The sequence below is a fragment of the Musa acuminata genome, chromosome BXJ2-6 (assembly GCF_036884655.1).
Source record: "Musa acuminata AAA Group cultivar baxijiao chromosome BXJ2-6, Cavendish_Baxijiao_AAA, whole genome shotgun sequence".
In the NCBI taxonomy this organism is placed as follows: Eukaryota; Viridiplantae; Streptophyta; class Magnoliopsida; order Zingiberales; family Musaceae; genus Musa; species Musa acuminata.
The window spans coordinates 12,834,772-12,862,377 of NC_088343.1; the positions used below are offsets into that span (position 1 = coordinate 12,834,772).

The 27,606-nt window shown below is 42.6% G+C and overlaps 4 protein-coding genes across 6 annotated transcripts; 1 reads left to right on the plus strand and 3 right to left on the minus strand.

Annotated features, from left to right (window-relative positions):
• Nucleotides 1-143: 143 nt before the first annotated feature.
• LOC135614948 (acetyl-coenzyme A synthetase, chloroplastic/glyoxysomal-like) lies at nt 144-7,027 on the minus strand. Its single transcript, XM_065112840.1, has 18 exons — nt 6,664-7,027; nt 6,320-6,463; nt 6,076-6,231; nt 5,870-5,992; nt 5,622-5,790; nt 5,083-5,165; nt 4,839-4,940; nt 4,670-4,758; nt 4,469-4,559; nt 4,102-4,215; nt 3,071-3,147; nt 2,906-2,984; nt 2,687-2,755; nt 2,381-2,556; nt 2,143-2,199; nt 1,915-2,005; nt 1,730-1,828; nt 144-644 (listed from the first exon to the last, which is right to left on the minus strand). Exons 1-18 carry the CDS (start codon nt 6,883-6,885, stop codon nt 459-461), a joined length of 2,127 nt encoding a protein of 708 aa, XP_064968912.1. The 5' UTR covers nt 6,886-7,027; the 3' UTR covers nt 144-458.
• Nucleotides 7,028-8,286: 1,259 nt separating this feature from the next.
• Nucleotides 8,287-11,673, minus strand: LOC135583967 (nascent polypeptide-associated complex subunit beta-like). 2 transcript variants are annotated; one of them, XM_065112843.1, is made up of 6 exons: nt 11,573-11,673; nt 10,067-10,134; nt 9,742-9,890; nt 9,599-9,655; nt 9,406-9,444; nt 8,287-8,682 (listed from the first exon to the last, which is right to left on the minus strand). In XM_065112843.1, the coding sequence occupies exons 2-6, from the start codon at nt 10,132-10,134 to the stop codon at nt 8,513-8,515; spliced, it is 483 nt and encodes a 160-aa protein (XP_064968915.1). In that variant the 5' UTR covers nt 11,573-11,673; the 3' UTR covers nt 8,287-8,512. The 2 variants fall into 2 exon arrangements, with proteins under 2 accessions (XP_064968915.1, XP_064968916.1); XM_065112844.1 differs by lacking the exon at nt 11,573-11,673 and adding an exon at nt 11,108-11,152.
• Nucleotides 11,674-12,175: 502 nt separating this feature from the next.
• LOC135614949 (glyceraldehyde-3-phosphate dehydrogenase A, chloroplastic-like) lies at nt 12,176-14,586 on the plus strand. The gene is made up of 5 exons (XM_065112841.1): nt 12,176-12,373; nt 12,453-12,572; nt 12,770-13,074; nt 13,154-13,398; nt 13,950-14,586. Exons 1-5 carry the CDS (start codon nt 12,332-12,334, stop codon nt 14,450-14,452), a joined length of 1,215 nt encoding a protein of 404 aa, XP_064968913.1. The 5' UTR covers nt 12,176-12,331; the 3' UTR covers nt 14,453-14,586.
• Nucleotides 14,587-18,751: 4,165 nt separating this feature from the next.
• Nucleotides 18,752-20,438, minus strand: LOC135614951 (probable BOI-related E3 ubiquitin-protein ligase 2). 2 transcript variants are annotated; one of them, XM_065112845.1, is made up of 3 exons: nt 20,118-20,438; nt 19,520-19,922; nt 18,752-19,421 (listed from the first exon to the last, which is right to left on the minus strand). In XM_065112845.1, exons 1-3 carry the CDS (start codon nt 20,174-20,176, stop codon nt 18,867-18,869), a joined length of 1,017 nt encoding a protein of 338 aa, XP_064968917.1. In that variant the 5' UTR covers nt 20,177-20,438; the 3' UTR covers nt 18,752-18,866. The 2 variants fall into 2 exon arrangements, with proteins under 2 accessions (XP_064968917.1, XP_064968919.1); XM_065112847.1 differs by having other exon boundaries at nt 18,752-19,418; nt 20,118-20,424.
• Nucleotides 20,439-27,606: the final 7,168 nt, after the last annotated feature.

A 27,606-nucleotide genomic window follows, 5' to 3' on the forward strand; every position in this document is an offset into this window, starting at 1 on the left:
TCTAATTCAAGGTTTATGAAACAGGATAATACGATGCAGTCATCATATGGTCATGTAAAACCAGTTTGAGTTCCTGACATATGGTACCTCTTTTCAGATCCATCAAAGAGAAAATAGCGTGGCAGCAGGGCATCATGCAAACCTGAATCCAAATCATGGAAACCAGAGTTCCACACTTTTACTGATTGATTCATCAAATGTTCGAATAGACAGAATTGAGGCTTGGAATGATTTGAAGTAGCATACAGACAGCTAAACTATTCTAGCACTAAAATATCAGAACCATGAATCACACTTGGCCCAATTGACGACTCCCTCCCACACATCTCTTAACTATGGTGAAATACCCCGGCCGGGCATGAAAAAATAGGCATAAATAAATTTCTAGAATCACATAAAACCACACCACAAATGTATCGACATTTAAGGAAATGGATGATCATCATCAGAATCTTTTACTAGCAATCACTGAGTGCAATTAGTTGGTCCACAACGTTGGGGTCAGCAAGCGTACTGGTATCTCCAAGCTCATCCAGCTGCCCGGATGCAATTTTCCGTAGAATCCTTCTCATGATCTTTCCGCTCCTCGTCTTTGGCAGTCCGGGTGCCCAGTGAATTTTGTCTGGGGCAGCAAATGCACCGATCTGAAGAGGAATTCCTTTAGTTAGTACAATGGACAAATGAGCTCACTCGTTTTCGTGTCAACCACAATAATCCATTACATAATTGAAACGTAGTAGTTCTACCAAGATGATGATCTGCATCCATATGTAATTGAGTGAACAAAGTGATGCTATCATTGTCCAATGAATAGTAAAGCAAAATCTTCTAAAAATGCCAATCAGACAGGCAATCAAGTATTTATTGTTTACTTGAACTTCAAACTCGTTACTTTATACACTAAGATGCAAAACGATGACAAGCTGATGCTGGCACTTAATTCACCAAAAATTATCCTCTTTTTTTCAGAAAAGGTCTGTGAGATCCTTGTCATACTTGCAGAACTCCATCCATGGCAATGAAGAGTTAAGAATCCAAATTTAAAAGAATGGTTTAACTTCCATAACAAAGATAGAAAATGTAGAATTACAATTACTTGTTGAACCACAACTAAAACGGTATAGTTCTACAAACTAAACAAAAAATGGATGTTCTATAGAGCAACTGATACCATGATCAGGAAATAGACTTGATACTTCACCATCAATTGGTAAAAATACTGAATATATAAAATAACTTAATCATGCTTAAACTCCAAACACAAGCTATCAGCCAAATACTCTACAGGACTCCGAATCCTTTTTAAGTTAAATTAATGAGTAGAAATGACTTTTATAGCCAACATTATTAAGACCCTTTCCTATGTGTCTTCCCTCATCTCTGTGCTTTTAACTCTCTGTCACCATATATATTATAATGGTTCAGCGATTCTTTACTACATCAGACTGAATACAAATTTAAGCCAGGAGAAAGAGGTCCTGCCTTGCCAAACAAGGGCATGCAGTTGAGTGGATGGAGCACGGTGCTGAATCTAGAGTTTTTTAACTTGGTACATGCACTAGCAGTAGGTCTAAACTAGTACTTTACCATGATATTGTACACTTATAGCCCGACTATTGGAGCTGGATTAAAACATGACATAAAGCTGAAAAATCAAGCCAATTAATTTAAGATGCCTGGTTAATCAGATAACTTTGATAAGATACTAACATCTCTAAGCAAAACACACCTGGTTTCTGACTGCCAAAATGAGGCTTTTCCGGATTCCTTCACTGTAAGAAACACCCTCCACTAGACTGACAAAAGCATAAATGCTCTGCCCTTTGATCTGAAAACAAGGAAGGTTATCGGATCAAATTTGACAGATGACCGATACTTACTGTTTAGAGTGGTACAGCCAGCACTGTGTCATACCTCATGTTCAACTCCAACTACGGCAGCCTCTGCACAGTGGGGATGTGAGACCAGGGCAGATTCTACCTCAGCGGTGCCAATACGATGTCCACTGCAAAGAATTGATGTGCTATAATCTATCGAGCCCACAAGATTCAAGCAATAACCAAAATGTCGACATATGTCATGCTTTGATGAAGATCTCTCCAATTGTAACAATATGGTAAGGATGTGTTAGTTTTAAAGTACCTCACATTAATAACATCATCAACTCTTCCAGTAAGCCAAAAGTAGCCATCCTTGTCTCTAACAAATCAACATGATAACAAAACATTAGAATCATCAAAATCCAAGTTTTCTTAAATTGCGTTGCATAGCGACCATTCGTCAGAGTTGAAATATCTTGAATGCAATATCATTTATTAAATGTATATTGGTGAATATGAAAGAGTAACTTTGGATCAGTTGATGCTCTGAAGAAAGTAACCTGCTGCATCCATCTCCAGTAAAATAATAACCAGCAAATGGTTTAAAATACGTGGTTTGATATCTCTCATGATCACCATAAAGTGTACGGAATGCACCAGGCCATGACTTCTTGATGCAAAGATACCCACTGCATTCACCTTCTATCTCATTCCCTTTCTCATCAACTATGACTGGCTGCAGTACTTTCTCACAGTATTAGAAAACTAAAAAAGATATTTCACATTTACAACATGTATTTCCTTAAGTTGGTTGCATTAGTACATATCTGAATGAAAATTTATTATTAAGTCACATCAACACATACCTGAACTCCAAAGAAAGGAAAGGTAGCAGAACCAGGCTTCTGAGGCCAAGCACCAGGCAATGGTGTAATCTGTATATAAATTATTGAAGATAAAACATTGTAGATTGACCAAGAACATTTAATATTAGGAACTGAACCCAAACTACCACATATGTTTTATACCAAAACAGCTACTGCAATTAACAAATTCATGGACAGAAGTATGGAGCATTCACTTACCATGAAGCCACCAGTCTCTGTTTGCCACCAGGTATCTGATATAGGGCATCGTGAATCCCCGACAACATTGTAAAACCACCTAGTAAATGTATATAAAACATTTAAGGAAGTTGTTAAATTGCAAAAGCAAATTCTGAAAAGCTAGCCCAAAAACAGTCAGGCAACCTCCATGCACTAGGATTAATTGGCTCCCCTACACTACCAAGAACACGCAGGGATTTTCGATGGTAGCGAGTGACGTACTGCATCAAAGCACCGAGGGGTCAATAAAAACTGATAAACAGATAATAGAATTGGTTATTCATAGCTCTCTCCAAGTAAGCCATAATATCATCTTAGGGCCAGTTTATTTGAGGAATATGTATTAAGAATAAGTATGTTGTTCCGTACCAAAAAAAGAAAAGTTATACCATTCTTTTTGTTTTGTAAGTACGTCAGAAAAAAAAAGCATTACCTTTTTTGCATCGAACAAGATTAGGAATGGACAATTTAAAGGAAGAGCTAACTATATCATTTTGGTAGAATAGGTTATTTTGTTGGCAACAACAATTAACCCGATAAGTAAAGCAACAATTGACCCGATAAACATATACCTTTGGCTAGTACCATGATACGGTTATTTGGCAGGTTATTGCAGGATAAGTTCATGTCCCACCACAAGATTAACAACCAAACAACCCCTTAATCTATCACTAAATAATGGAAACACATGAAAAAGTGTGCCGCATGAAGGTGAATTAAACAAAGAAGGGCTTCTGGAATGCAATTTATAAAGCTATAGTGCTGGTGAAATAATGCCAGGATGTTACGAGGAAACACATGCACAGTAGATGGCAATGGTTTAAGGTCCAAGAATTCCATAAGACAATTTAAGGTGAGAGGTCTTGGCAAGGAAGACTTGTTCAAATGAGAACCAATGAAATCCTCAGGAACCTGTAGTTTGTATTGCATGCACAAACAAGTCAAGGATATGCATAAGGGATGAAACTTGTTTGATATGTGACAAGGCACATCTTTAGTGTACATAAGACAAATGTAGCATCCACTGGAACAGGTGCTGAAAACATAAATCATTCTTCACATTCTGAAACTAAGCAGATATCAGCATATATTGCGAACAGGAGATGAAACAGTTCGAATTGAAACTAGGCAAGAAAACTGCAATGATTATGAAGGAAATATACGAAGACTCATACCTCATCACCTTCACGCATTAGGGAACGCACTAGCGTTGGGGCTGTGTAAAATAATGTCACCTTGTATTTATCAACAATATCCCAACATCGTCCAGAGTTGGGATAGTTTGGGGCCTACAGGTATCATTCACAAGGTATTACCAAGATAAAAATATTTTATTGACATGAAAACAGAAAAAGAATCCTGACAAACAAAACATCTATTACAAAATTATATACGAAGGACAAGGGAGAAAAAAGTTGAGTTTTATTTATCTGTCAATTTGCTGAATGTAACAATATAAAAATCAGAACTCTGAATGTTGTTGTCAGAAAGCACATTTAAACATTGTTAATGTTCAAGGAAGAGACATTTTCAGATCGTTACCCCTTCAAATACCACAACAGTAGCTCCATTCAAAAGAGGGCCATATGTAACATAGCTGTGTCCTGTTATCCAGCCACAATCGGCAGTGCACCTGAGTTTGGAGAATAAATGATATGAAGGCATTGCAGAACAGGTAAGTTTTACAGAAATGACTTAAAACACATTCTGGAACAACCCGTGAACACATAAACGCCAGCATACCAATATATATCTGATGGCTTATGGTCGAATGCATACTTAAATGTTGTTGCAGTATATACCATATATCCCCCAGTTGTATGTAGAACTCCCTGCATATTGAAGCATAAGTATCCATCACTTATCAATCAAAAAATTAACAAAAAAAATAAAATCAAGAAATATCTGTAACCTTTGGTTTTCCAGTGCTACCACTTGTGTACAGGAGAAATAGTGGATCTTCTGCATCAACCCATTCCACAGCACACTTTGTCGGAAATTGTGGGACTACATCCTGAATATTGCAACATTGAATGCAAATTAAAGATGTAATCAAGATACTAGTTCTATTGCTAGTGTTCAACGGCAGAGATCCAATCATACAACTAAAAGTTCCATCTGTGATATGCCAGCACTGAACAAATTATTGGACTAACCTGCCACCATACATCTCTTCCCTCCTGCCACTTTGTATCTTCTCTCTTCATAGCTGACTGGTTTTCAAAAGTCAAACACAGGCCTGTTTAACCAGAAGAGGAAAAAAGAAGTAATCAGATCGTTCAAATGTGAACAATGCAGAAGTAGATAGAAAAAGCTGACAATAGAAAAAAGATCCGGCTCTGCGACATGTAAAGATGTTTTATCATACTACAAGTGAACTTTATGATTTCATATGGAGAAGTTTAGTGAACATTAAGAAAATGTGAGAATGTTGTGCTCCGTCTATCTCTAATTCTGCATAAACTAGTTGATTAGCATATATTTAATATTCCACATATATATCATCCAAAAAATAAAAAACAAATCAAAAGCAAATTAAATAAATTAAAAAATTAAAAAATCGAACATGAATGTAAGTCGTCGAGGATGAAAAAGGACTGCCTACATTCAGAGGCAGATAATTCAATGGTCTACAATGATATATGCATATTGTTCAATAATATGTTAAAACTGATCATTGCAAAAACTAACATACCTACAGGGACTCCACTTTTGACAGATTCATTGATAGCGCTGTCAACTATGTCTTTGAGATGGATCGCTTTGGGGCCTCTCCTCACAGCATTACATGTTATTACAACCTTGGGTTTGCAGTCAATGATCCTTTGTGCAAGGGACTCGGCAGAGAAGCCCGCAAATACAACCTGAGCAGAGCTTGTAACATCTCACTAGTTAAATCTGATCTCGACGACACAGATCTGACAAGAAAATTCACCAGCTTACCGAGTGGACCGCACCAATACGGGCACACGCTAACATTGAGATCAGCAACTCCATCAGCATAGGGAGGTAGATCACCACTGCGGCTCCTTTGCGAACGCCAACATGTTTCAAGTAATTGGCAAGCTATCGCAGAATAATTATACGATCAATTAAACAACAAAAACTCATGGTTCTTTAAATTCAATTTGGAATGGGTCGAAGCATACCTGGCAAACCTTCTCCAACAGCTCAGCATAGGTTAGCTGCTCATCGTCACCGGGTTCGTTGCCTTCCCAGTAGATAGCAACTTTTCCACCATTCCCTGCCTCAATGTTCCGATCCAAAGTGTTATAGCTTATGTTCGTACTGGCTCCTTTGAACCACTGCGATCAGCAACAGTGGTACACGAATTCAGCGTCCTGTGCAGATCATCATTTCGAATAGATCAAGCTTACACATTAAACAACCGACCTCAAACTTAACGGTCCCCTTCCTCACATCAATGTTCTCGTTGTAGACCTCCGGATCCCATTTCTCCTTCCAGTAGAACTGGGAAGCGATCTCAGACCAGAATCCGGCAGGATCTCGAATCGACCGCTCATACATTTTTCGATACTAATGATTTACGAAATCAATGCAGAGATCATAAGCAAATTAATCAATTGAAGAAAACAACATTGGCTAACATTGCAAGTAATGGAATCTTTTCTTATGGAAGCAATGGAATCTTCAACAAAAGCCGGATCTTTGGGCTCAATGACTAATCTTGCGCTCACGAGAGTTCAGATCAGGGGCTCTGAAGACACGGAACGCACCTGTTCGGGGGAGGAGACGAGAGCCTGACGAGAAAAGTCCTGGGAGGGGAAGACGAGGTCGTTCTCCTCGGAGGCGAGGGTCTCGCCGAGGATGACGGCGTTGAGGTGGGAGATCTTGCCAGCTCCGGAGGGCAGCTGGGCCATCGACTCCACATGCCGGAGGTGGTCCGAGGACGCGAAACTCCGCCGCGGAGACGCCGTCGCGGCCTCACCCGTCGTCATCCCGAAATAGTGACGCCGTCCACAGCCGCCTCGGCGGAGACCAAAGGTGGTAATGCGGAAGCGGCGGCGGAGAGTTTCGAGGCCGGAACGCAAGGACAGAGATGTCGTCGCCGAGATCTGAGACGACGTCTGTATTATAAGATGCGCATATTCATATTACTAATTAATAATTGTAGAGATGATTAAATAAAAATCTTTTTTTTTTGACATAAATATCCTTATGAAGTTTGGAAATAAAAATATCTTTCCATTATAAATTGTTAATATATCATGAATGATCCATCCATCGAGAATCAAGAGATAGATTCTCCATCTCTAACATCTATCCGTAAAATCTAGGACAACCATTCCAAACTATCCTGTACGTTATTAGACCGCATTCCGGTGAAGGCATGCATTATCAATCACATCGGGAAGAAGGAAAAGTCAAGAAGGATTTGGGGATGATCATTGCATGGCTTTGGACGAATAAATGTTAGGTAGCGGTGGGGAGGTGGAAATCTTGGATTACGGTGTGCAACGGAATGGGTTGGTGGCTAAACATGTGGACTGACTTATGTTGGTGAAGAAATTAATGGCAAAAGACGGACGAAGATACATTGACCACTGTTTTATTCGGTATTTATTGCCCTGCGTGGATATATATATATATATATATATATATATATATATAAGCATACGGACCACTCTGAATCCGAGCTCGTCATCTTGCCTGTACCAATACGGTTCGACGTTTCTTGGATCTCACGTACGTATTATTATTGTAATAGATCTTGTAGCTTTTCAGATCGGATCTATGACGGTGTTTCAATTGAATAAGGAGAATCCGTCCATAGTCGACATTTCAGATTCACGTATATTATTATAAATCATATGAGAAATAACCATTTTAATCTATCCAAAATAAAAATCCATGTCAGAAATCTCGAGTCAGATGTTGGATTATGGAGTCGCAACTAACGTCGTTTGGTAGACCAAAAGTGACGTACTCGATTTGCCAGAGTCGTAAAACTGACTGCATCAGGCTTGTCGTCGCTTTCCACCAACCTCGAAGTAGTAGGTAGATCTGAAAACCTTCAACCACTCATCAGATATAATCTTATCTTCAATTATGCAGATCTAAAATGGATGATATAGCAATAAATAATTTTAGAAAAATTTCCAGAATAATAACCTTTCAGATAAAGTCAGGTATTCATGCCAATCAACTAGAACTAAACAATAGCATAAGCACTTACCACTTGCAATGTCCACCTCAACATCAGGATCCATGAAACCCAAAAAACAACCCGAAAGAACTGCTTGTACGAGTAATAAGACATCAAGATCTGTCTTTTGACTCGGTCGGGAACCTGCTCAACAATTCATCAACTCCCAGGAAACTTGGTAAGCAATAAGACAGGTCTATAATGCCTCTGGGCAATTCATAAACTGGCCCAGGTGCATATCATGCGTGCAATCCAAAAATAAGTATTTGTCCATCATTCTATTGAAGCAACGAATGACGATTTGCTTTTTTCGTACTCCACTTAACATAAATGGCACAATCTACTTCCATCCAGATGATCCAAAATGAGAAAACAACAAGCGTGAAAGGAGCCAGAATTTATCTGGGTGAATATATTCTCTATGAAGCTTGATTTTCGTCGGCAGCTGCTTCAAATGTCTCCCCAGGCACCAGTTCTGGGACATCATCATCATCATTATCATTATCCTGTTTGGCAGCGGCACCAGTGCCAGGTGCCTGTTTCTGCAAGTGTTCTGCAAGCCTCTTCAGGTTCTCTAAGTTATCAGGGCCTGAAGAAAAGAATATCATCAGTAAGTCATAAAATACAAAAAAATCAGAAAAATATATAACCATTATAAATGCAAGCTACAAAGAGCAGTAATTGCATTGGCTATTTACCAATTCCATTGAAACTAATGCAAACAAAGTAGAAACAACTGCATACGATGAGTTGGTAGATGAAGAAAATTTGATAACCTTATCATTCAACAATTTGGAAGTAAACATAGTAAACATGGAACAAAATGATGCGGAAAAATTAGACATTAGATACATAAATATTGAAGTTCTGGTGCATATGCGTTTGCAAATTATAAGATTAGCAATGAAAAAAGGTCATGATGGAATAACATAATGTTCAAAGTAATATCATCAGTAAGTCATACAATACAAAACAATCATAAAAATATGAAACCTTTAAAAGTGCAAGCTACCAAGAGCAGTAATTGCATTAGCTATTCACCAATTCCATGTAAACAAATGCAAACAAAGTAAAACCGATGGCATACGAGTTAGTAGATGAAAAAAATTTGACAACCTTAGCACTCAACATTTTGGAAGTAAACATGGAACAAAATGATGCAGGAAGATTAGACATGAGAGAAATAAATCTCGAAGCAATGGTGCATGTGCATTTGCAAATTAGCAGATTATCAATAACAGAGAGATCATGATGGAGGCCAAACTAACAAGGGCACTAAACAGCAAATAAGAGCTTATGGAAGTAAAAGTACCAAGTTGGTTAATGATCCCAGGTAGCACATCCTGAAGTTCTGTCAAACAGAAAATGCAGTGCATGAGATATATCAACTCAAGAATCCAGGTATGGAATTCGATAAAATCCAAAATCAAATTGTTATAAACTGTATTGTTAACATTGTTATTCAAGATCATAATATTCCGATAGTTATTCATGAAATTACATACTTTTTGTCTGAGGAGAGCCACTGACAACCCATGTATTGGCTGCAATGGAAGCTTGGACTGCAAGAAAAGGAAAAGGAAAAAAAATGAGTAGCTCCTTTAGCATATATATTAGTGTTTCATTTTATGCATATGATGTTCTTTACCCTTCGGATTAACGAACTGAATAACGAGATCATCCTTAAAAATATTCACTTCTTCTATAGCAGGAATGACATTAACGCCTATTCTTTTCAGTGTGCTCTGCAGCCTTTTGTCATCTGTTGTTGTAGTCTTGTGAACTGCCTTCTTCTTCCTGATCAAAATGCAGGTATCAGATTAAGGCATTTATAGTGTGTGCTCCAGTTGACCTCTAAAATTAACATTACAAATCACACATTTGCAAAAAGTTGTACCCTCCAATTTTAACAATAAACAACCAACTAATCAAGGCACTATTATTCGTAAGAAGGCAATAGAACAATTTTGAACCTGCGCATACTGCCCTTTCCACCAGTGCGAACAGCACCAGCCATCTTCATAAGCTTCTCCACATTCATCTGCACAGGAAAGAAACATCAAATGGAATTAGAAAGTACTGTAGTTCAGCACAGGTGAAAACATTATAATCTGATAAAAGATTTTAGTACTTAGCACCAGCAAACAAAAGCAAATAACTAATGAAAGCTGCAATGATACAACACAACAAGGCAAAATGTACAATCTATCTATTTAATTTCGCTTGGAATTACATCAAATATTGAGTTTCTCCAACATTTTGAAGAGTTATCATAGCAAACTCCAATTCTTGTAAACCATAACCAAAATCCCATTGTAGCTTTTTATTTACAGGATTAGATATTTCACATGTATAAAACCTCAGTTGAGCATGGGCACATCAGATGGGTCCCATATGCATAAAAGGAGATAAGTTTTGGATCTTTTTCACCAAGGACTGATGTCTTCAGATATCTCATAATAACAGATCACTTTCAGAGTGCGAGATATCAGGCACCAAATAGCCCAAAAATACTACAATCTGCACATCAAAAAACATAAGAGTTTAATTCTGTTGATATATCGTGTAACAGGGAAGAAAGACAACTGGTCTATTTCCTAGTCCTCAAAACGTTCACAATTGCAATATGCAACTCTGCAGATGACAGCTGCAGACTTTCTGCTATTCTCCTTTCACGAACCGAGCCTGATGTCCGCTACCATTGCATCCAAAAATTCTTAAACCGAAAGGCACAAATCTCAAAGCTCTCAACATCGACAACTTGAAGGTAATGTTTATTCACAACAGGGTCTGGATGTTAACTAGCGATTTCAGAGTTGTCATAAACAGCTCATATATAAGTTTTCTATAAGAATAACATTCAGAACAACTCCGTTTGCTTCATCCTATTAGATCAAAAGGACGAGGATCTCTGCTGCTACCTCTTCGCTATTCTTATACACTACCAACGCCTAAAAGCTGAAGACATATATCTGTTGCAAAAACAATAATTTGGTGGATCATCAAGAACCTACCGCAATAAACTCGAAAGACGCTTTTACCGCAACAGGCCCATACACAAGATAGAATGGTCATTAGAGGAGCACCAACCATCTAGGATCCAACATCTCGATAGAGCTTGTACTCAGAGGTAGCAAAAATGTAAGCATCATAAATGAACAGATAAAGATCAGCATAGATCTCCCATCTACAAGATGACATCAAAAATAGTAACCCTAAAAGAAAGGATGCCACCAAAACCAAAAACCAAATTTCAAGCCCAATCAGAATCATTTCCGGAATGTCTACGTACTCTGCAACATCGAGTGTAACAGGTAAAACCCCTAAACCCTAATCTTTCCCGAACGGCTAAATACCACTGCAACATCGAGGGAAACAGGAGAAACCCCTAAACCCTAATCGACGAGGAACCCCCGAGTTTTCTGGAAGCACATGAACCTAGCGGCATGAGTGGATTTATGATGGATCACGGGAATTACCTTTGAAACGGGGAGAGGGAATTACGCGAAGGAAGAAAGAGGGGGAGGGCGAGGAGGAGAACGCCGACGCCGCAGCTTTCGCTTCGAGGAATGATAAGGGTAGAGCGGGTAGAGTATATTTGCGGTATCGCTCAGTAAATTACCTTCGTGCCCCCAAAACTTGCTGAGAATTACCGCCTTGTAATATCTCATTTGAATCTAATACCAAATTATCGACCCCCAAATAGAAAGTGAGAAAACTTATGATGATCTAATTTAGAATTAAGAATCTTAAGCCGTTTAACTGTAAATTCACCAAATCTATGAATCAATTTTTTGAATGGGTCGGATTGTAATAACCGTGCTATTTTAATTGGTTTGTATTTATCCTTTGTAATTAATATATGAATACTATGCATCTATAGTAATTAATATGAAGGAAATCTTATAATCACTAACATTACCACACCAGAAAAGGAGAGCCGAGGAGTATGATGATGCGATCCCACCATGGAATGAAGCTATACTTACCACCAATCATCAAGCTCCAAGGCGAAGCCGAAGCCCATGTCTACGGTGGTGTGATGAAGGAGTTCTTCCATCCATGCATTGCCGGATGAGCTATCCAAAATATCATCTCCTCCTCGCCTCTCGATTCCCTCATGCGTCCATGCACCACAACCTGCCCTCTCTTCCTATCTTCCCCGCTTATAAGCTCTCGTGCTGTTGCTGCCGCCGCCGCCGCTGCCGCTGCCGCTTCTGTTCTCCCGCTCTGTTCCAATGGCTTCGGCGACTCTCACGGCGGCCAATGCCTGTCTTCAGGTGGGGTCCTCCCTTCTTGCTTCAGCTCTAACGTTAAGCGTAGACAACTGATAGTGGTTCTGTTTGGCTGTGGCGGCAGGCGACCGGCAAGGGGTTCTCTGACTTCTCCGGACTGAGGAGTGCTTCCTGTTCCATTCCCTTGCGAAAGATCCACTCCTCTGATGACTTCCTCTCCACCGTCGCCTTTAGAACCGCCGCGGTGAGCTGCTCGTGGTTTTTAATGGGCTTTAAACACCAATAGGCTAAATCCAAAAGTGTGCATTGGGCCAAACATGAGATCTTCATTGGACTATTTCGGCCCTGAACATGCACTTTCTCTTATCCGGAAGCCTGACGTGGTTGTGGGGTCTTCGGGTGGCGCTGCTTCACCCCTGGGTGGTCGAGCGGGCGGCGCAGGTGAGCAGCAGTGGCGGGTACCGAAAGGGCGAGGCGGAGGCGAAGATAAAGGTGGCGATCAATGGGTTCGGCCGCATCGGGCGCAACTTCCTGCGGTGCTGGCACGGGCGCAAGGACTCGCCCCTGGACGTGGTGGCGATCAACGACACCGGAGGCATCAAGCAGGCCTCCCACCTCCTCAAGTACGACTCCACCCTCGGCATCTTCGAGGCCGACGTCAAGCCCGAGGGCGAGTCCGCCATCTCCGTCGACGGCAAGGTCATCAAGGTCGTCTCCAACCGCAACCCCCTAGACCTTCCCTGGGGGTACGTGCACGCCCATGACACTTCCCTCGAGTCCCGCCGCGTAGCATCTCGAATCCAACTAAATCTGTTCGGGTTGTAGGGAGCTGGGCGTGGATTTGGTGATCGAGGGGACGGGAGTGTTCGTGGACAGAGAAGGAGCAGGGAAGCACATCCAGGCCGGCGCCAAGAAGGTGCTCATCACCGCCCCGGGCAAAGGCGACATCCCCACCTACGTGGTGGGCGTCAACGCCGACACGTACAACCCCGATGAGCCCATCATCAGCAACGCCTCCTGCACCACCAACTGCCTCGCCCCCTTCGTCAAGGTCCTCGACCAGAAGTTTGGTGAGCATCGCATCTTTGTTTACCTCTGAGATTTTAATCGAGCTTTGCAATTTGTTTCTATCTGCCATATGAATAGACTGCTGAACACAACTTTCTATAGAACAAAATCCAACTTGCTATTTTCTCATTATGATCTGTTACTTGAATTCATAGGTTAATAATCTTTGTGACCAAACCAATCTAAGTTCACCAAACCAATCTCAAACGTTGACTTGCATTTCCTTTGTTAGTAAGTCAAACTTAGTCTCTTTGTAACACATTCCTTCCAATTCTGTCTCATGCACATCAGATATATATATACAAAGAAAATGACATAGTCATCTGATGAACTCCTGTAGATGGTGTACTTGAGATCGAAAAATGCAATACTGGCGAGATCTCCAAGCTGATTGCATTCGACTTCGTTATTGTGATCTTCATGTGGATGTCGATGTGGGATTCACAGTTGCTGTTCGATCTTTGAAGTGCAGCTGATATATAGATGCAAGTGTTAAGATTTGGTATCTACAGGTTTTCCTGTTGCAGAGTAACGTAACCCCATGAATCGACAGGAATCATCAAGGGAACGATGACCACCACCCACTCCTACACCGGCGACCAAAGGCTGCTCGACGCGAGCCACCGTGACCTGCGACGTGCGCGAGCTGCTGCCCTAAACATAGTCCCGACCTCCACAGGCGCCGCCAAGGCCGTGGCCCTCGTCCTCCCCTCCCTTAAGGGCAAGCTCAACGGGATCGCCCTCCGCGTCCCAACCCCAAATGTCTCGGTCGTTGACCTTGTCGTCCAAGTATCCAAGAAGACTCTGGCGGAGGAGGTCAACGCTGCTTTCCGGAACGCTGCAGAGAAGGAGCTGAAGGGCATCCTCTCCGTCTGCGACGAGCCTCTCGTATCCGTGGACTTCCGCTGCTCCGACGTGTCGTCGACCGTTGATTCGTCGCTGACCATGGTGATGGGCGATGACATGGTGAAAGTGATCGCATGGTATGACAACGAATGGGGCTACTCACAGAGGGTGGTCGACTTGGCTGACATCGTAGCCAACCAGTGGAAGTGATCGGGAAGCATCAGAGAGGACGATTAAGTTTGTAACCTTTCTGTTTCTTCTTCTTCGTCGTCTCAAAGTTTCAATCTTTTGGTATATTATCCACTTCTGCTATCAGCAATATATATATCGTGTAAATTTCATGTGGTTTTCGTGTTCTGCTTTAGAAGGCAGAGAATAGTCGCATTCAGTTGTATATGTTCAAAGAAGACCCAATATATGTTCTCAGAAGTAAGCCCATCAAACACATCAGCCCAATTCTATGAACACAAACTGGTAGAGAGATGTTGATTCTGGTTCTCTGTTGTGCAGCCCAATCAATCCAATGCAGCTTTGATCTTTAAACTCGAGAGTTTAGCACTAATTCATGAAAATACTGAGACCTATATGTCATTAGGGAAACCATAATTAATGTGCTGTTAACCATGCATATCAAGACCTATATGTCGGTGTGTAGCGTGCCACCGACGGCAAGTCCGGCAACGATGGCCGCATGGCTCGTCTTCTTCGTGGAAGTCTGATTCATATCAACCCCACCGACCAATGTTATTAATCTTTGCAGAATTTTGCACAGTTTTAAGAGCCCTCATGGACCATCTCTCTCTCGTAGGATCAGCTGCTGCCTCCAATCGTGACCTTGGAGATGGTGGTCCCTGGCATCAGCCTTTCGTGCAGGCAGGCGGCCCATTTATTGCGATCTAATCACGCAACCTTCCAACCGTTGTGGGTTGGGGAGTCGTCCCTCTTCTCCCAATACAGCACCTCCTCTTCCTCTGGTGCTGCAGCTGCAGCTGTGGCCCGTCTTCCCGGCTACTGTCCAAACGACTCTTTATAGGTAGCACGTCTGTGTTGTCCGCTCTCCGTGAGCTTGCATCTTATCCTAATTTATCCTGATGACCCGTTTCCATCAATGTTTTCTCCCCTGTAGCTCATGGGATCCATGGAGTTTACCCCCGTCTCCCGTTCTTTTATTATGCTGGGTGTCAGAATGTGAATAGGTACAAGTACTGGTGGGGATTATAATTTGCAGGAGGGAGACAAGAGACGGGACGCAGTTTGGTCCCGATCGACTCTAATGCATTTATTCTCCGGTTAAAGAGTTAGCATCGATGGAGAGAGCACATCAACGATGAGGCCAGACAAGTCCGGCTGATTGAACGCCGAGTAGTCAAAGGACCGATGGCTTCTGCTGCATGATTATTCATGAGGGAGATGAATGCGTTCAGGGACAGTACTGCTTGGCATGCACGCTGCTCCCATTATGGCCACTTGAAGAAGAGTGGCGAAAAGGTTCCTCCTCCGTCACATGCACACATTTGTCTTCCTGTAGAAAAAGCGCATCCTATCTTACTTCTCCTTCCTCCTCCTACTCCTTCAGCATTTGACCTAGTTACTGCGTGGAAGCCGAGGGTAGATAGACCAGCTCTGTTTTCTACAAGATGCATCTTCGAATTCGAAAACCCTACGTGCACTCCAAATCTCTTCTCGTGTCTTGCTTTCTCTTTGACCAATGGATCATCATGATACCCGATCTAAGGATTCATATAAAATGTTCTGCACATGGACGGACACCACCCTGTATCAGCTCAGGATCAGATCATCAGGCGTGAAGCCATGTTCTGACAAGAAATGTTGGGTGGCTCATAAGGTCTGATGCTTCAAATCTAAACAAAATTTCATGACATGATCATGGAGAGGACCAAGAAATGCTTCGTAAGAAGTGTGGTGATCTAAGAGGAAGCTGCCTTGAAGGCACCAGAAAGGCATCCCTGGCTCCCCAGATGAGTGTTCTCATCCGAAGAAATAAGAAAAGGTCCACTGAGATGGAGACATCTCGCAAGCCAATGCAAGTAAAACTCAGAGACATTGGGAGGGGAGGAAAAGTCACCAACTTTTTTTGGTTGACAAGGTTGTGAGATTCGAGGGAGACCTATTGCATTAAATTTTGGAGCCTTGTTGGTAGAGCTACCCAAGTGGATCGAGGAGGCAATAAAGAAAAGCCAGCACACTGGCCTAAGATTCAGTGGACAGAAACCTTGGAGAAGCTACAGAGCATGGAGCAAGACAGGTCAACTGATGTCCATGTTCAAATAACCTCAGCCAGACCCCACCATGCACACCAGACCAAGCCAAAATCGTTGATAGGGCCGATGGATATTGTAGTGTTTTCAGACATTTTAATTATATTTAAATGCATTAAATATAATCTTAATTAAATTAAAAATTGAACAAAAAATATTTATCAAGATGAAGATTATTATGATTGATAAATATTTTTAAGAATTATAATTATATTTAAAATTAGTTGATAGAATTTTATTTAAATTAAAAGTTTTAAAAAAAGGATTGAGAGAGAGAGAGAGAGTTATTTAGAAAAATCATACTTTAACATAAATAAATAATTAATTTTGTATATTTAAAAATTTATTTTTATAAGTGAAAAATAAAAATGTTTATGACTCTTAGTCGATCTTTTTCTCTCGCTCTCTAACTGCGGCACTGACGCCCCACCCACTGAGGCGGAGATCAGAACTGTTCACCTGTCTTCGTCTCAACGCATATATCTCAATTCCCCATGGCGGAGGCTGTCCAAACCTTGTCCACATCCACTTTGTAACCCGCTCGGCTTCGGTCAATTACCGCTGCTTTATTCCGCCATGGAAACAGCCAGAAGAGTGTCGGACGAAAGAGCAAGGTGCTTCTTTAATCTACTGTCACAAGGACACTGAGAGGGCCGGTAAAGATAAGGAAGGAAGAGGTGATGGCCTGCCTTTTTCTCCACCGAACCCGGGGACAAGAGGAAGAAGAGTAGGTGGGCTTAATGGTTTCAGCACTTCACATGCCATGGGCCATTACTCCAGTGGAAAATGACAGAAAGCCAGCGTATGGATGGGCAAAGGAAACAGGGTTCAGTAGGGTAAAGCAGGGCATGTGAGAGAGAGCTTTGCCGGTGGCATCTGATTCCATCGATGAGATACATGTCGCTTTTCCTTTTGCCCTGCTCCATAACCTTCGAGCTCAACGGAGAAGCCACGAAGACGAGACGAGGAAAAGGAAAAGGAAGCTTGAAATCATGGAGGCATCCACGGATGCTGTCAAATCCCTGCTCCCACTGCAGCCACTTTGCCACAGGGCTTCCGAAAGGCTTCTGCACAGTCATTGACCGTAACTTTACGTGGATCTTTCGTCAGTGTTCACAAGGAGATCGAACGTCTACAGTCCAAAAAAATCCACAGCGTGAGTAATAATTGCCAACGCGATTCCAGTACCACTCAATTTTTACGAGACCGTGCTGTACTGTGCGCCAGTAAACGTCGGTCAGAACAATCGACCTATGAGTTCGAGCAGTGTGTACCCAAATCTTCATGTCCAGTACATGACATTAATTGTGGCTGGAAGAAGGCATTCGCGCAAGGCGTGTGAAGTGAATGAAACCAGCAGCCCGTGTTGCCTACGATCTCACTGTTGTTTTATGTTTCATGTGCGACATGTACCGGTAGCCACTTGTGGCATCCGTCCATGTCCACCCAAAGCTTAATTCCTCTTAAGTTTCGCCATTGCGAAGAGAAGAAAAGCCTCCTTCTACGCACAGGGTTTGAAGGTAACTTCCAGCTGCAAGATGAGGATAACTAGACGCAGAGGGATGATCTGTTCGTGACATCTCTGCCACCTAAGTCACCACCACCTCCACCATCCCCTGCTTTGATCGATGCTCCCTCCATCCACCAAAAGCTAAAAACAAAAGAGGGAGTGGAAATAATCGATGGCATGAGGTGGAGAAGTCCTCCTCCTTGATTGTCTAAAAAGATACATATAGCGGCAAAGTGCATTGCATCTTCTCGATCGGTTGGCCTGCAAAGCTTAGCCATGACGTTAAGCATCCATTACCTATTCATCAAATCACATGAGGCAGCATCACCATGATAAACAATACAATACTGCCGCTCCTGGTGTTCCTCCCATGTCATTATTCTCTCCTACAAAACCTATATAGTACACAGACCGAGAGGGGCTCCACGAGATCTTTCCTTTTCCCTTGCATGCTCTGCTACACCTCTTTGCCTCCTTAATTAATAGAGTCATCTAACTGATAAATAATATTAAACTGTAGGCAGTGAATATTAAAAGAGGAAACAATGTGAAGTATCTTTGCTATAGTAGATCTGACCAGGTTTGACACGCCAAAGAAATCCTCCAGCATTAATTCTCTGATCTTCCTCGCTTTAGAACGAGCATTGAGGAAGGGTAAAGATCTTACTTTGCAGACAAGAAATTTAAGGCAGTCATTAATTTGGTGAGAAGGAAACCACAGAAAATAATGCGAAATCTATACCATGAAACAAATCCATTTGTTCAGTCAACTCGCGGCGGCGAGCCTTACAAAGAAAGAAGGAAAGAGGAGGCCATCGAACGAAGAAATGTTTGTCTACGGCATAAAGATTTGAAGGCATGCGTTCTTGACGGTGCCGCAGCAAGGGCATGCGTGTGTTTTGGATTCGCAGCTCTTGCATAAGCAGAGGTGCTTGCAGGGGAGTAGCAGAACGCACACGTCGCCCTCGGCGCACGACTTGCATGCAGCCCGGGGCCACCGGCGGACCTCGTCAGTCGGTGCCGGCGCGGGCGCGATAGACTTCCGCCCCGTCGCCTCGACCGAGCGGCAGGACTGGGCGTCGTCGTCTGTGTCGCCGTAGCCCTCCTTGACCTGGGCGGCCGCAGCGTTACGGAGGAGGATCTGCTCGAGATCAGCCCGCAGGCTGGCGGCGATGGACTCGTTGTTTCTGGCCACAGCGAACCACATCTCGCCCTCCGTGGCCAACTGCCGCACCCTTTCCTCCAGCTCCGCGTTCTTCCGCCGCGCTTTCTCGAGCTCCGCCTCCTTCTCCCTCAGCCTCTTCGCCGCACGCTGCTCCATGCCCCACAGCAGCGCCTTAAAATACTTCTTCCGCGCCTCTTCCACCCCACTCTGCAGCCGCTCGTTCTGCTAGCGATACGGATATGACGAGTTAGACACCGAGAAGACCAAACACGAATCAAACGCATGCAAAAGGATAGAGCGCGCGGAACAGATCGATACAGTACCTGAAGGCGGATGAGGGAGTCGATCTCGACGCCGTGGTGAAAGATCTGGGAGACGAGGTTCAGGGTAAGAGGGGACGCCGTCCGGCCGCTGGTGGAGGTACCGGCGGACTGGAGCAGGCGGCTCTGCTGACAGCCGGCGGCCGATGCCGTGATGTCGGGGTAGCAGATCGGGGACAAGACGGAGGCAAGGTTACTGTCGTAGTCCGGGATAGGTTGCGGCATCACCATGGGCGGCTCCTCCAGCGGCCGCTTCCTCTTCCCGGAGGCGTTGCACGTAAGCTCTCTCTGGGGATCGCTGAACACAGTGGCATTGTTAATGCCGCCGAGGTGGCCACCGTACAGCCCTACCGTATTGCCCTGGTCCTGCAGCATCTGGAAATCTTCTATCACAAAGCTTCCGCCCCTGCAAACACACATATATACAACCAATGGTAAGAGACAAAAGCCGAAACGCCTCGAATTATACGATCAACGTATTACGCAATAAAGCCTTCCTAAACCGCGCAGAGGTAGACAACATGCAAGATAAGGAATCCCATGCACGAAAGGAAGGAAGCGCTCGTGAGCAAGTAGAAGTAGGAAGGTAAGCTGAGCTCACCGGTTGCGGAAATCCGGGGAGAAAGCAAAACCGGAGGGATGCTGCGCTTGCACGGCCATATCCCTTTTCCGCACGTAACCAATCCAAAAATCTAGCCCTCCCACCACCACCACGCTGCTGCTCTGTTGGCACAGGAGGAGGACAGACTCGAGAGAGGAAGGCAAGGGCTGACGAAATGGCAAGAGGAAGGTGTTGCGGTGTACTATTTATAAGACGACATAACATGAGAGGGAGGAGTAAAGACGAGAGAGAACGGACAGATCAATTGTTTAATGACACAATTATTTACGCCCTAAAACTTCTCTTCGACTTCGCATCGATCGCGTGGACGATAGGCACTGAGAGTCGCACGGCGACGCGTGGGGGAGAGGCGGTCAAGAACCGACACTGACGACAAGGCGGACGAGATCGAGATGGAAGAAGGGAGAGAAGACGACGACGCCCTCGGTAAACGTGAAGGAAAAAAAAGGTGAAATCACAGGGAAGGGGAGACTAGAATTCATGCTGCGTCTTTTTGTCAGGTTCATGCAGATGACATTGAACATCTCTTTTACCGCTCTGACCGTGCTGGAAAAGTCGGGCGAGAGTATTTGATTGGATCTTCTTGTCTCGTTACACGGTGTGAACCAACGTTTGCTTGCATCAACGCGACAAAGTCAGTCTGTGGATGCTTAGCCGCGAATTTTCTACAAGTGACGGGAACATGTTTTGGACTGTTCTCCATATCGTCACAGTATTTTGCTCCACCTGTTCTTATTGTGCTTTGTTTGACGAATTGTCTCGCAATCATATTATATTGTGACTTCAAATTATAGTTGCCAGCTTGCCACAATGAATCCCACCATCGTCATCACTTACCCTTATAGAAAGAAGTTATTATTATTCTTGCATGATTTATATTTAATTGTATTCAAAATGAAGCATAATTTAGCTATCCAAATTTTTCTGGATATCAAATTGTCAACTAATACATGAATCCAATAATTAAGGCGTGCAAGGCTTTGGTGCAAAAAAAGCAATTTACGTGTTAAAAAAGGCTACGAATAATAATAAAAAGGAAAATCAACTGTTTTTAGTCTGTGAAATTTATGATTAATTTCAAGTCAAATTAGTAAATCACTTATTGAGTCATTTTACCACTCATTTTATTAATTAAAGGAATGGAAGATATTATTTCTATTATGGTATATATATATATATATATATATATATATAGGACAACAATAAGAGGATGGCAACTCTGCGTGTACGGGGTGAAGGTAATTGAAGTCGTGTGACAGAACACAGCCACGTCAACGTCACGTCGCCGGCGGGGGCACGTCCGTGCCTTGGCCACCACGGAATCGTGGCGGTGTTTGGGTCCGCGATCCCCAGCATCGCGGGCCTAGTGGGTGGTGGTCTAGGTGATGGATGGATGATGATGTTGTTTTCTGCTGCACCCATCACCAACCCTTTTAATCCCCTCTTTGTTTGACACCACTGCGTGATGATGATTAACGCTACGTATGTAATATAATAGAGAGAGAAAGAGAGGGTCAATCTCTCTTCACCGCGTACATATATTAACGCTTTCCTATCTACCGTTCGACCTCGGTCATCACAAGTGCTGGCCATTGGCATCCTTGCATCTGCAGCGTACGAGGACAGTGTGGCAGTAGGGGCTGAGGGACCGGCCAAGAGGACCACGATCGGTGGTGCTCTTGTCCTCACCTTACAGTGGCGATTCCATCTCTATACCGCTGCAGTAACTGCAGCACGAAGACGTTTAAAGATTAATTAATTAGTGATGTGAGAATCGCGACGACTGCTCGATGGCGACAACATAAAGCAATCCTGGAAGGAAGTATCAGTTCGCCTTCCTGTGAGTCGTGCAGCCAACGTTGTCGATCCATACATCATCCGGTCTGGAGGATCACGAAGTTTCACCAAATCGTCGTGTTCTCTCTCATAATTCTCCCGTCCACACGACATCAACATTGTTTATTTTGGGCGACAGCCTCTCACATCTCTCTCGGGGTGAATGGCTCCATGGATAGCCATGGGGCTGCGTGACTTAGTGCCAGGGCTTTAATCTGTCGCCATCCTTTCCCCGTTGCATTCTTCCACAAATCTACCCGTCTCCTTTTTCTCCTTGTGCATCGATCGCGCCATCACTCGTGGACGACATGGCCTTCAAGATGTCGCTCACATGTACGTCTATAGATCTGTCCACCTCACCTGTCCCTTTCCTGTCTTAATTAATCCAACCCTGGACGTTGCTTACGCTTGCCAACTCCACAACCCTTCCGTCCTCCTCCAAGCAAGAAAGAGTGCTACGACGTGGGAGTCGAATCTTCCAACGCAACTCAATTCAAGAAACATCACACGGAGATCCAACGGTTCAAGGAAGGAAAATTACCTTGGTGTGACTTTGACATGAGGGGAGTTGGGGAATTCAGAGCGAAGTGGCCCTTTGTGTGGCTTGCAAGGGACTGAGTACCACATTGCATGGTCCAATGCCGTGAAGGCGGGATCAAGATTGACCTGGGGTAGAAGAAACATGGTTGTTCAAGCAATTAAGAAGGACCAGTTGTGATGACCACCACCCACCTTTAATTTTCATTTCTCCAACCCCTGAAAAGTTCTTCTTCTTCTTCTGCTTCATCATCTTCCTTTCTACTACCAAACGATGATGGTAGGCTCATGAAGCTAGCTGTGTGTTAGGTCCACTTACCAGTGCTTCTCGGACACTGTTCACAGCCATTGACTACAATATTCTATAGATCAAGTGTTGTAAGATTGCATGCTGGCTTGTTTAACAAGTGTTGGAGCACGTTGGGGTTGATAATTACATCGTGATGATTCAATTAAGATGGTTTGTCCAATCGTGTAAGCCTCTGCTTTGGGCGCCATTTGGTGGGTTCGAGCACAATTAGAACACACCAAACAAGGACAGGTTTCTATGGGGATCAGCAGCCCTCCATGTGAAATATCTGTGAAGCACAAGATTGCATATATCCATGTCTTCCTTCTTAAATGAGTTGTGCTTTGCCTTCCACGGTCCGTTCTTGTCGTGCTCGGGCTGCTCTCGATTGAATATGACATACTTTACAGGAAGGATTAGAAGTGCATGCATGCATGATTTATGGATCAAGGAAAACAATCTCGAAGGGAGAGAAAACATGAAATGGTATATGTGAAGTTGATGCATCGGATCAAAAATTTTGACTCCGATCTTTAGTGAAGTTGCAGTCGGCGAATCACGCTGGATAACATCTCAGGGGCCCTCCACTGGGGTGCAAAGGAACACCCACCGTGGAAGTCCCTCTCTGAAATCATTCACACGAATTCCTTGTCATGGTTGGAATAATCACACAGTCATCACTGTGGAAAGAGACCTGAGGGTCCAACCATGAATGTGAACAGTATACATATACGTATAATATATTCCCACTAGCAGTACAAATGTTGTCAGACGTGTATGTACATAGAGAGAGCCATTCTGCCTTCACTGTTCACATGAAGACCGGCCAAGACAATAGCCCCTCAGTAGTAATCGATACATTGTTTCCTTCCATGTATTGGTTCTCTCGAAAGGTGACAGACCCAGATAGAGAGAGAGACGTTGATAGGGTGTGGTCATCTGTCCTCTACTGCTTTAAATTTGCGCATCCCACCACCTATCACGTTCCAAGGGGTCACAGATGACCACACCATTTCAACCTCTCTCTCTCTCTCTCTCTCTCTCTCATACACACACAGAGGGCACGGTTGAGTAGGAAAGGGATGGTCATGGCTGTCTGCTTTGTCCTATGGAGATGATGGAGTCCTCCTCCGGCATGCACTTGCAGTGGTCCGCTTCCTACTTTGATTAAAAGTGACGACATGTCCGTCGGTTTCCTCGTGGCTTCCGTCCTTTGGAAAACACAAAGAGAGAGAGAGAGAGAGAGAGAGAGAGCTACTTTATTTACCATCTGGACTTGGTTCCTCTCGGCCTGAGACGTATCCTGCAGCATTTGTTGGAACGTAGCTTCGAGTGGCCACAGACGTAGTAATCAAAGGTAGATTATCTCGTGTGCTATCATCATGATCGGTGAACACATCAAAGAAACGAATGGCAGTGACAATGACCAAAGTGTTGGGTACGTTACGAACAACCATGGCTTCGAAGACACGCACGCATTCATTGAACTTGTCGCTTGATGTGAATCTCCAGACTTGAGGACCGAGAGGGAATCAACCAGAAATTTCTTGCAACCAAGAACACGGCGAGTGATGGAAACGAAGATCACATGCAACGTTTGCTTTTGACCATAGCATAAACACAGGAAGAATCTGCTCGGATCGTTCGGGTGGGACATCATGTTGAATCAGTCGTCTGCTCCAACCACCCTTCTTCTTCTTCGCCATCGATTTAGCTTAAGCTTGAATTCTGTGTTTTCCGAAATATGGTCATTATGAAGCCGATTACCGAGCATTTGTTTAATCGCACGAAAGAGATGTCAACATTATGAGGCATCAAAATAATTCAAGGTTGGCTGCCTGCACATTCGACAACATCTCACATGCAAGAACAATTGCCATCGAGCTCATTGCTGGGTCCCACGAGGGTGACCCCCATGTCAACAACAGGTAGATGGGACATTATGGCATGCATGACCATCTCATTACAACATTTCACATCATCGTCTAAAGCATGAGATTACGTCTAACCTTTGCTGTTAATGGAACTGTCGGAAATATTACGCTACAAATAGAAAGAAAAAAAATTATTATATTAAACTTTACGGTTAGATATGATTTTAATTTAGATAAAAATTCTTATCATAGTTAGATACATGTTGGAAGGAAATTTATTGAACTTTGACCTCCCTATTTGTTTTCTTACAGACAAATGAAGGAAATGTCATCAATCTACCTTAGTCGGGACCAGTGAAATTGGACTTCGACAACTATGGGGAGCAGTACTGATGTGAACAATATGTGATATGACTTTTAGGTGCAAGAGAATACAAAGATTCGGATGATGGACAGAGCATCTTTTACATCTCATCGATACGTAACATATATTTCAAAAGATGATTGGGTTGCTGCTATTACATCATATCCACATTCTAAAAGACTTGTCGTGCATGCTTCGCTATCATACAATTTTCTTGTTTGGTTGTAATCGTCGTCTTCTTGGATAAAATATATTTCTTCTAATGATGCCTATCACGTATTTATTGCACTTTTCCTAAATCAAATGAAAAAAAAGTGTAAATATTAAAAATATAAATATTATATACATACATACATACACATGCTAAAATAATATATGCAAAAGTCTTATGGTTATCGATGCATTAATAATTTAATTTTAAATATGATAAATAATTTTAATTTAGGATACATTTCTTTGACTCAAATAAATTTTAATGTCATAATTTCACAAATAATATGAGTTTAATTTCATAAATCGAATTATGTTGATGTAATTGGATCAATATTCTAATTCGGTTCCATTCATTTAAAAAGTATATATGTTTTTTAATTACTTAAAATTATAATTTGATTAACTAAACCGGATTAATTAATTTTTAATCGATTCGACTAGATAGATAGATCCAAACTAGAATCGATTTAAATCTAACTAATTTTAATCAAATCAAACTAAAAACCCTTAATAAATGAGATTTATTATATTTTAATCAAATCGAACCAAAACCCTTTGACGATTAGGTTACACGGAGGTTATCATAGCCATAAGATAAGACTCGAAGAAAGAAGCCAAATAATAACTCTTCTCGACCAACCCCATCATCACGTATTATGCCACCCCCTTCGGTCGCTTTCTACAGCAAATCTTTCTCTCTCTCTCTCTCTCTCTCTCTCTCTCTCTCTCTCTTCCTGGCCTTCTTCATCAATCCTCGGTCCACATGAAAGCAGCCATCAATTACTCGTGAGAACGAAGGAAAACGACAGAAACATGGCATTCAAGATGTGCAACAAACGATGGACATGTTTGAGAGAAAAGGAGAAGGATCTTGAAAACCAAAGGAAAAAAATCAAGGGGATAAAAAGAGAGAGAGAGAAGAAGAAGAAGAAATGAAAGATTTGGATTCCAATGTGACAGAGAAATGACACGAGACGGGAAGGTATATAATATGTCTAACATTGCAAGTGGCCCCATCCCATCTCCCACCCGATTTAGACTTTGAATTCTTTACAATCTAACGTAGAATAGCAGTGTAGTTTCTTCGACCATCGTTCGAAGAATTCTTCGGCTTGAAATCATCACAATGTCTCGAGCAAATGATGGTCAAACGTTTGACTTGCCATATGATGGTCAAATTATTTAGCCTAACTATGGCTTCTACGAGTTCATCTTGACCCTGTAGATTTTTAGACTTCTGATACGACTTCGTGAGAGAAAACTCAGTAATCAGTGGTGAGGTTTCCCCATACTCTTCTTCATCCACAAGCTGTCAATGTCTCCTGTTGTCATTGCGCTGCATCACAAGCTCTGTGGACCATTCATAAGCTTTGACAAAGATGCTGCTGAGGAAGACGATCTTCCCGATAAAGACCTCTCATGATCCAAGAACCTCAAGCTTCTTCCCTTCCACATCTCTGTACAGTGACACAAATTACTGCGAGAAGGAAGAAACAGGTGCAGTGGCGGTGGTGGATGCCCTTGCCGCTAGATTCTGAGGCACATGGCCAACCCTAACCAATCAGGCGAACACCACTGCGTGTCACCTCAGCAGACCTGCCTCCAGCTCTCGCTTCTGTTCTAAATCTGAGGCATGAGTCGAATCAATCAATCGTTGTTCCTATCTGTTGATAGATAGATGGACGTATAGTCCTCGATCCACTTCCGTCTCCAAAGCATCTTACTGGTGTCAGGGATATGATATATCATGCTGTACAATACACGAACCATGATTGCATGTAGACGAAGCTGACATATACTGTTGGTTTGAGCACGTAGCTGTGCATATTCCATAACATGATACTATTCTAATGAAGAAATAGGGTGGCTTGTTTGAAACGGTGCCTCCACTGAGTCGCCCGCCCTCATTAGTCATATGGATCAAAACTGGGAACATCAGCTAGTGATTCCAGTGGTTGATTCCTGAAGCAAGCAGACAAGTATGCTTTAACAGATAATGTGTGTTAGGATTGAGTAATGGAAATTTTGTTTAAAATGTTTTATTTATTCTTTTCATTACTTTTGTTTTCTTTTTTTATTTTTTATTTATCTTAATGGTCTCTACTTTTTCAATATGAAAAAAATAAAAATTACTGCTTGATGGTTTGGATTCCTTATAAACATCTCATCTTCTTCTCATTTCCTCATTCGTTAAAATTATTTTTCTTAACTTGAAGGAGGTTTTATTATTATATCTTTTATATTAATGCGTGTTGAAAGAGCTTTTCCGATGTATTTATCATCATCCTTCCTATGCATTGAAAAAACTCTATCAATCATTCTTTGGCATCTTCTCATTATCATCCCATGAGGACA

Coding starts and splice junctions, on each gene's coding strand:
- LOC135614948 (XM_065112840.1), bottom strand. CDS start 6,885: ATGACGACGGGTGAGGCCGCGACGGCGTCTCCGCGGCGGAGTTTCGCG. Junction 4,560..4,669: donor AAGCCATCAGATATATATTG/GTATGCTGGCGT, acceptor CTCCAAACTCAG/GTGCACTGCCGATTGTGGCT. Junction 2,985..3,070: donor ATTAATCCTAGTGCATGGAG/GTTGCCTGACTG, acceptor TACATTTACTAG/GTGGTTTTACAATGTTGTCG.
- LOC135583967 (XM_065112843.1), bottom strand. CDS start 10,134: ATGAATGTGGAGAAGCTTATGAAGATGGCTGGTGCTGTTCGCACTGGT. Junction 9,445..9,598: donor TGGCTCTCCTCAGACAAAAA/GTATGTAATTTC, acceptor TCTGTTTGACAG/AACTTCAGGATGTGCTACCT. Junction 8,683..9,405: donor TGGGATCATTAACCAACTTG/GTACTTTTACTT, acceptor TCTTTTCTTCAG/GCCCTGATAACTTAGAGAAC.
- LOC135614949 (XM_065112841.1), top strand. CDS start 12,332: ATGGCTTCGGCGACTCTCACGGCGGCCAATGCCTGTCTTCAG. Junction 12,374..12,452: donor CGGCCAATGCCTGTCTTCAG/GTGGGGTCCTCC, acceptor CTGTGGCGGCAG/GCGACCGGCAAGGGGTTCTC. Junction 13,399..13,949: donor GGTCCTCGACCAGAAGTTTG/GTGAGCATCGCA, acceptor ATGAATCGACAG/GAATCATCAAGGGAACGATG.
- LOC135614951 (XM_065112845.1), bottom strand. CDS start 20,176: ATGGCCGTGCAAGCGCAGCATCCCTCCGGTTTTGCTTTCTCCCCGGAT. Junction 19,923..20,117: donor TCCCCGGATTTCCGCAACCG/GTGAGCTCAGCT, acceptor GTGTGTTTGCAG/GGGCGGAAGCTTTGTGATAG. Junction 19,422..19,519: donor ACTCCCTCATCCGCCTTCAG/GTACTGTATCGA, acceptor CCGTATCGCTAG/CAGAACGAGCGGCTGCAGAG.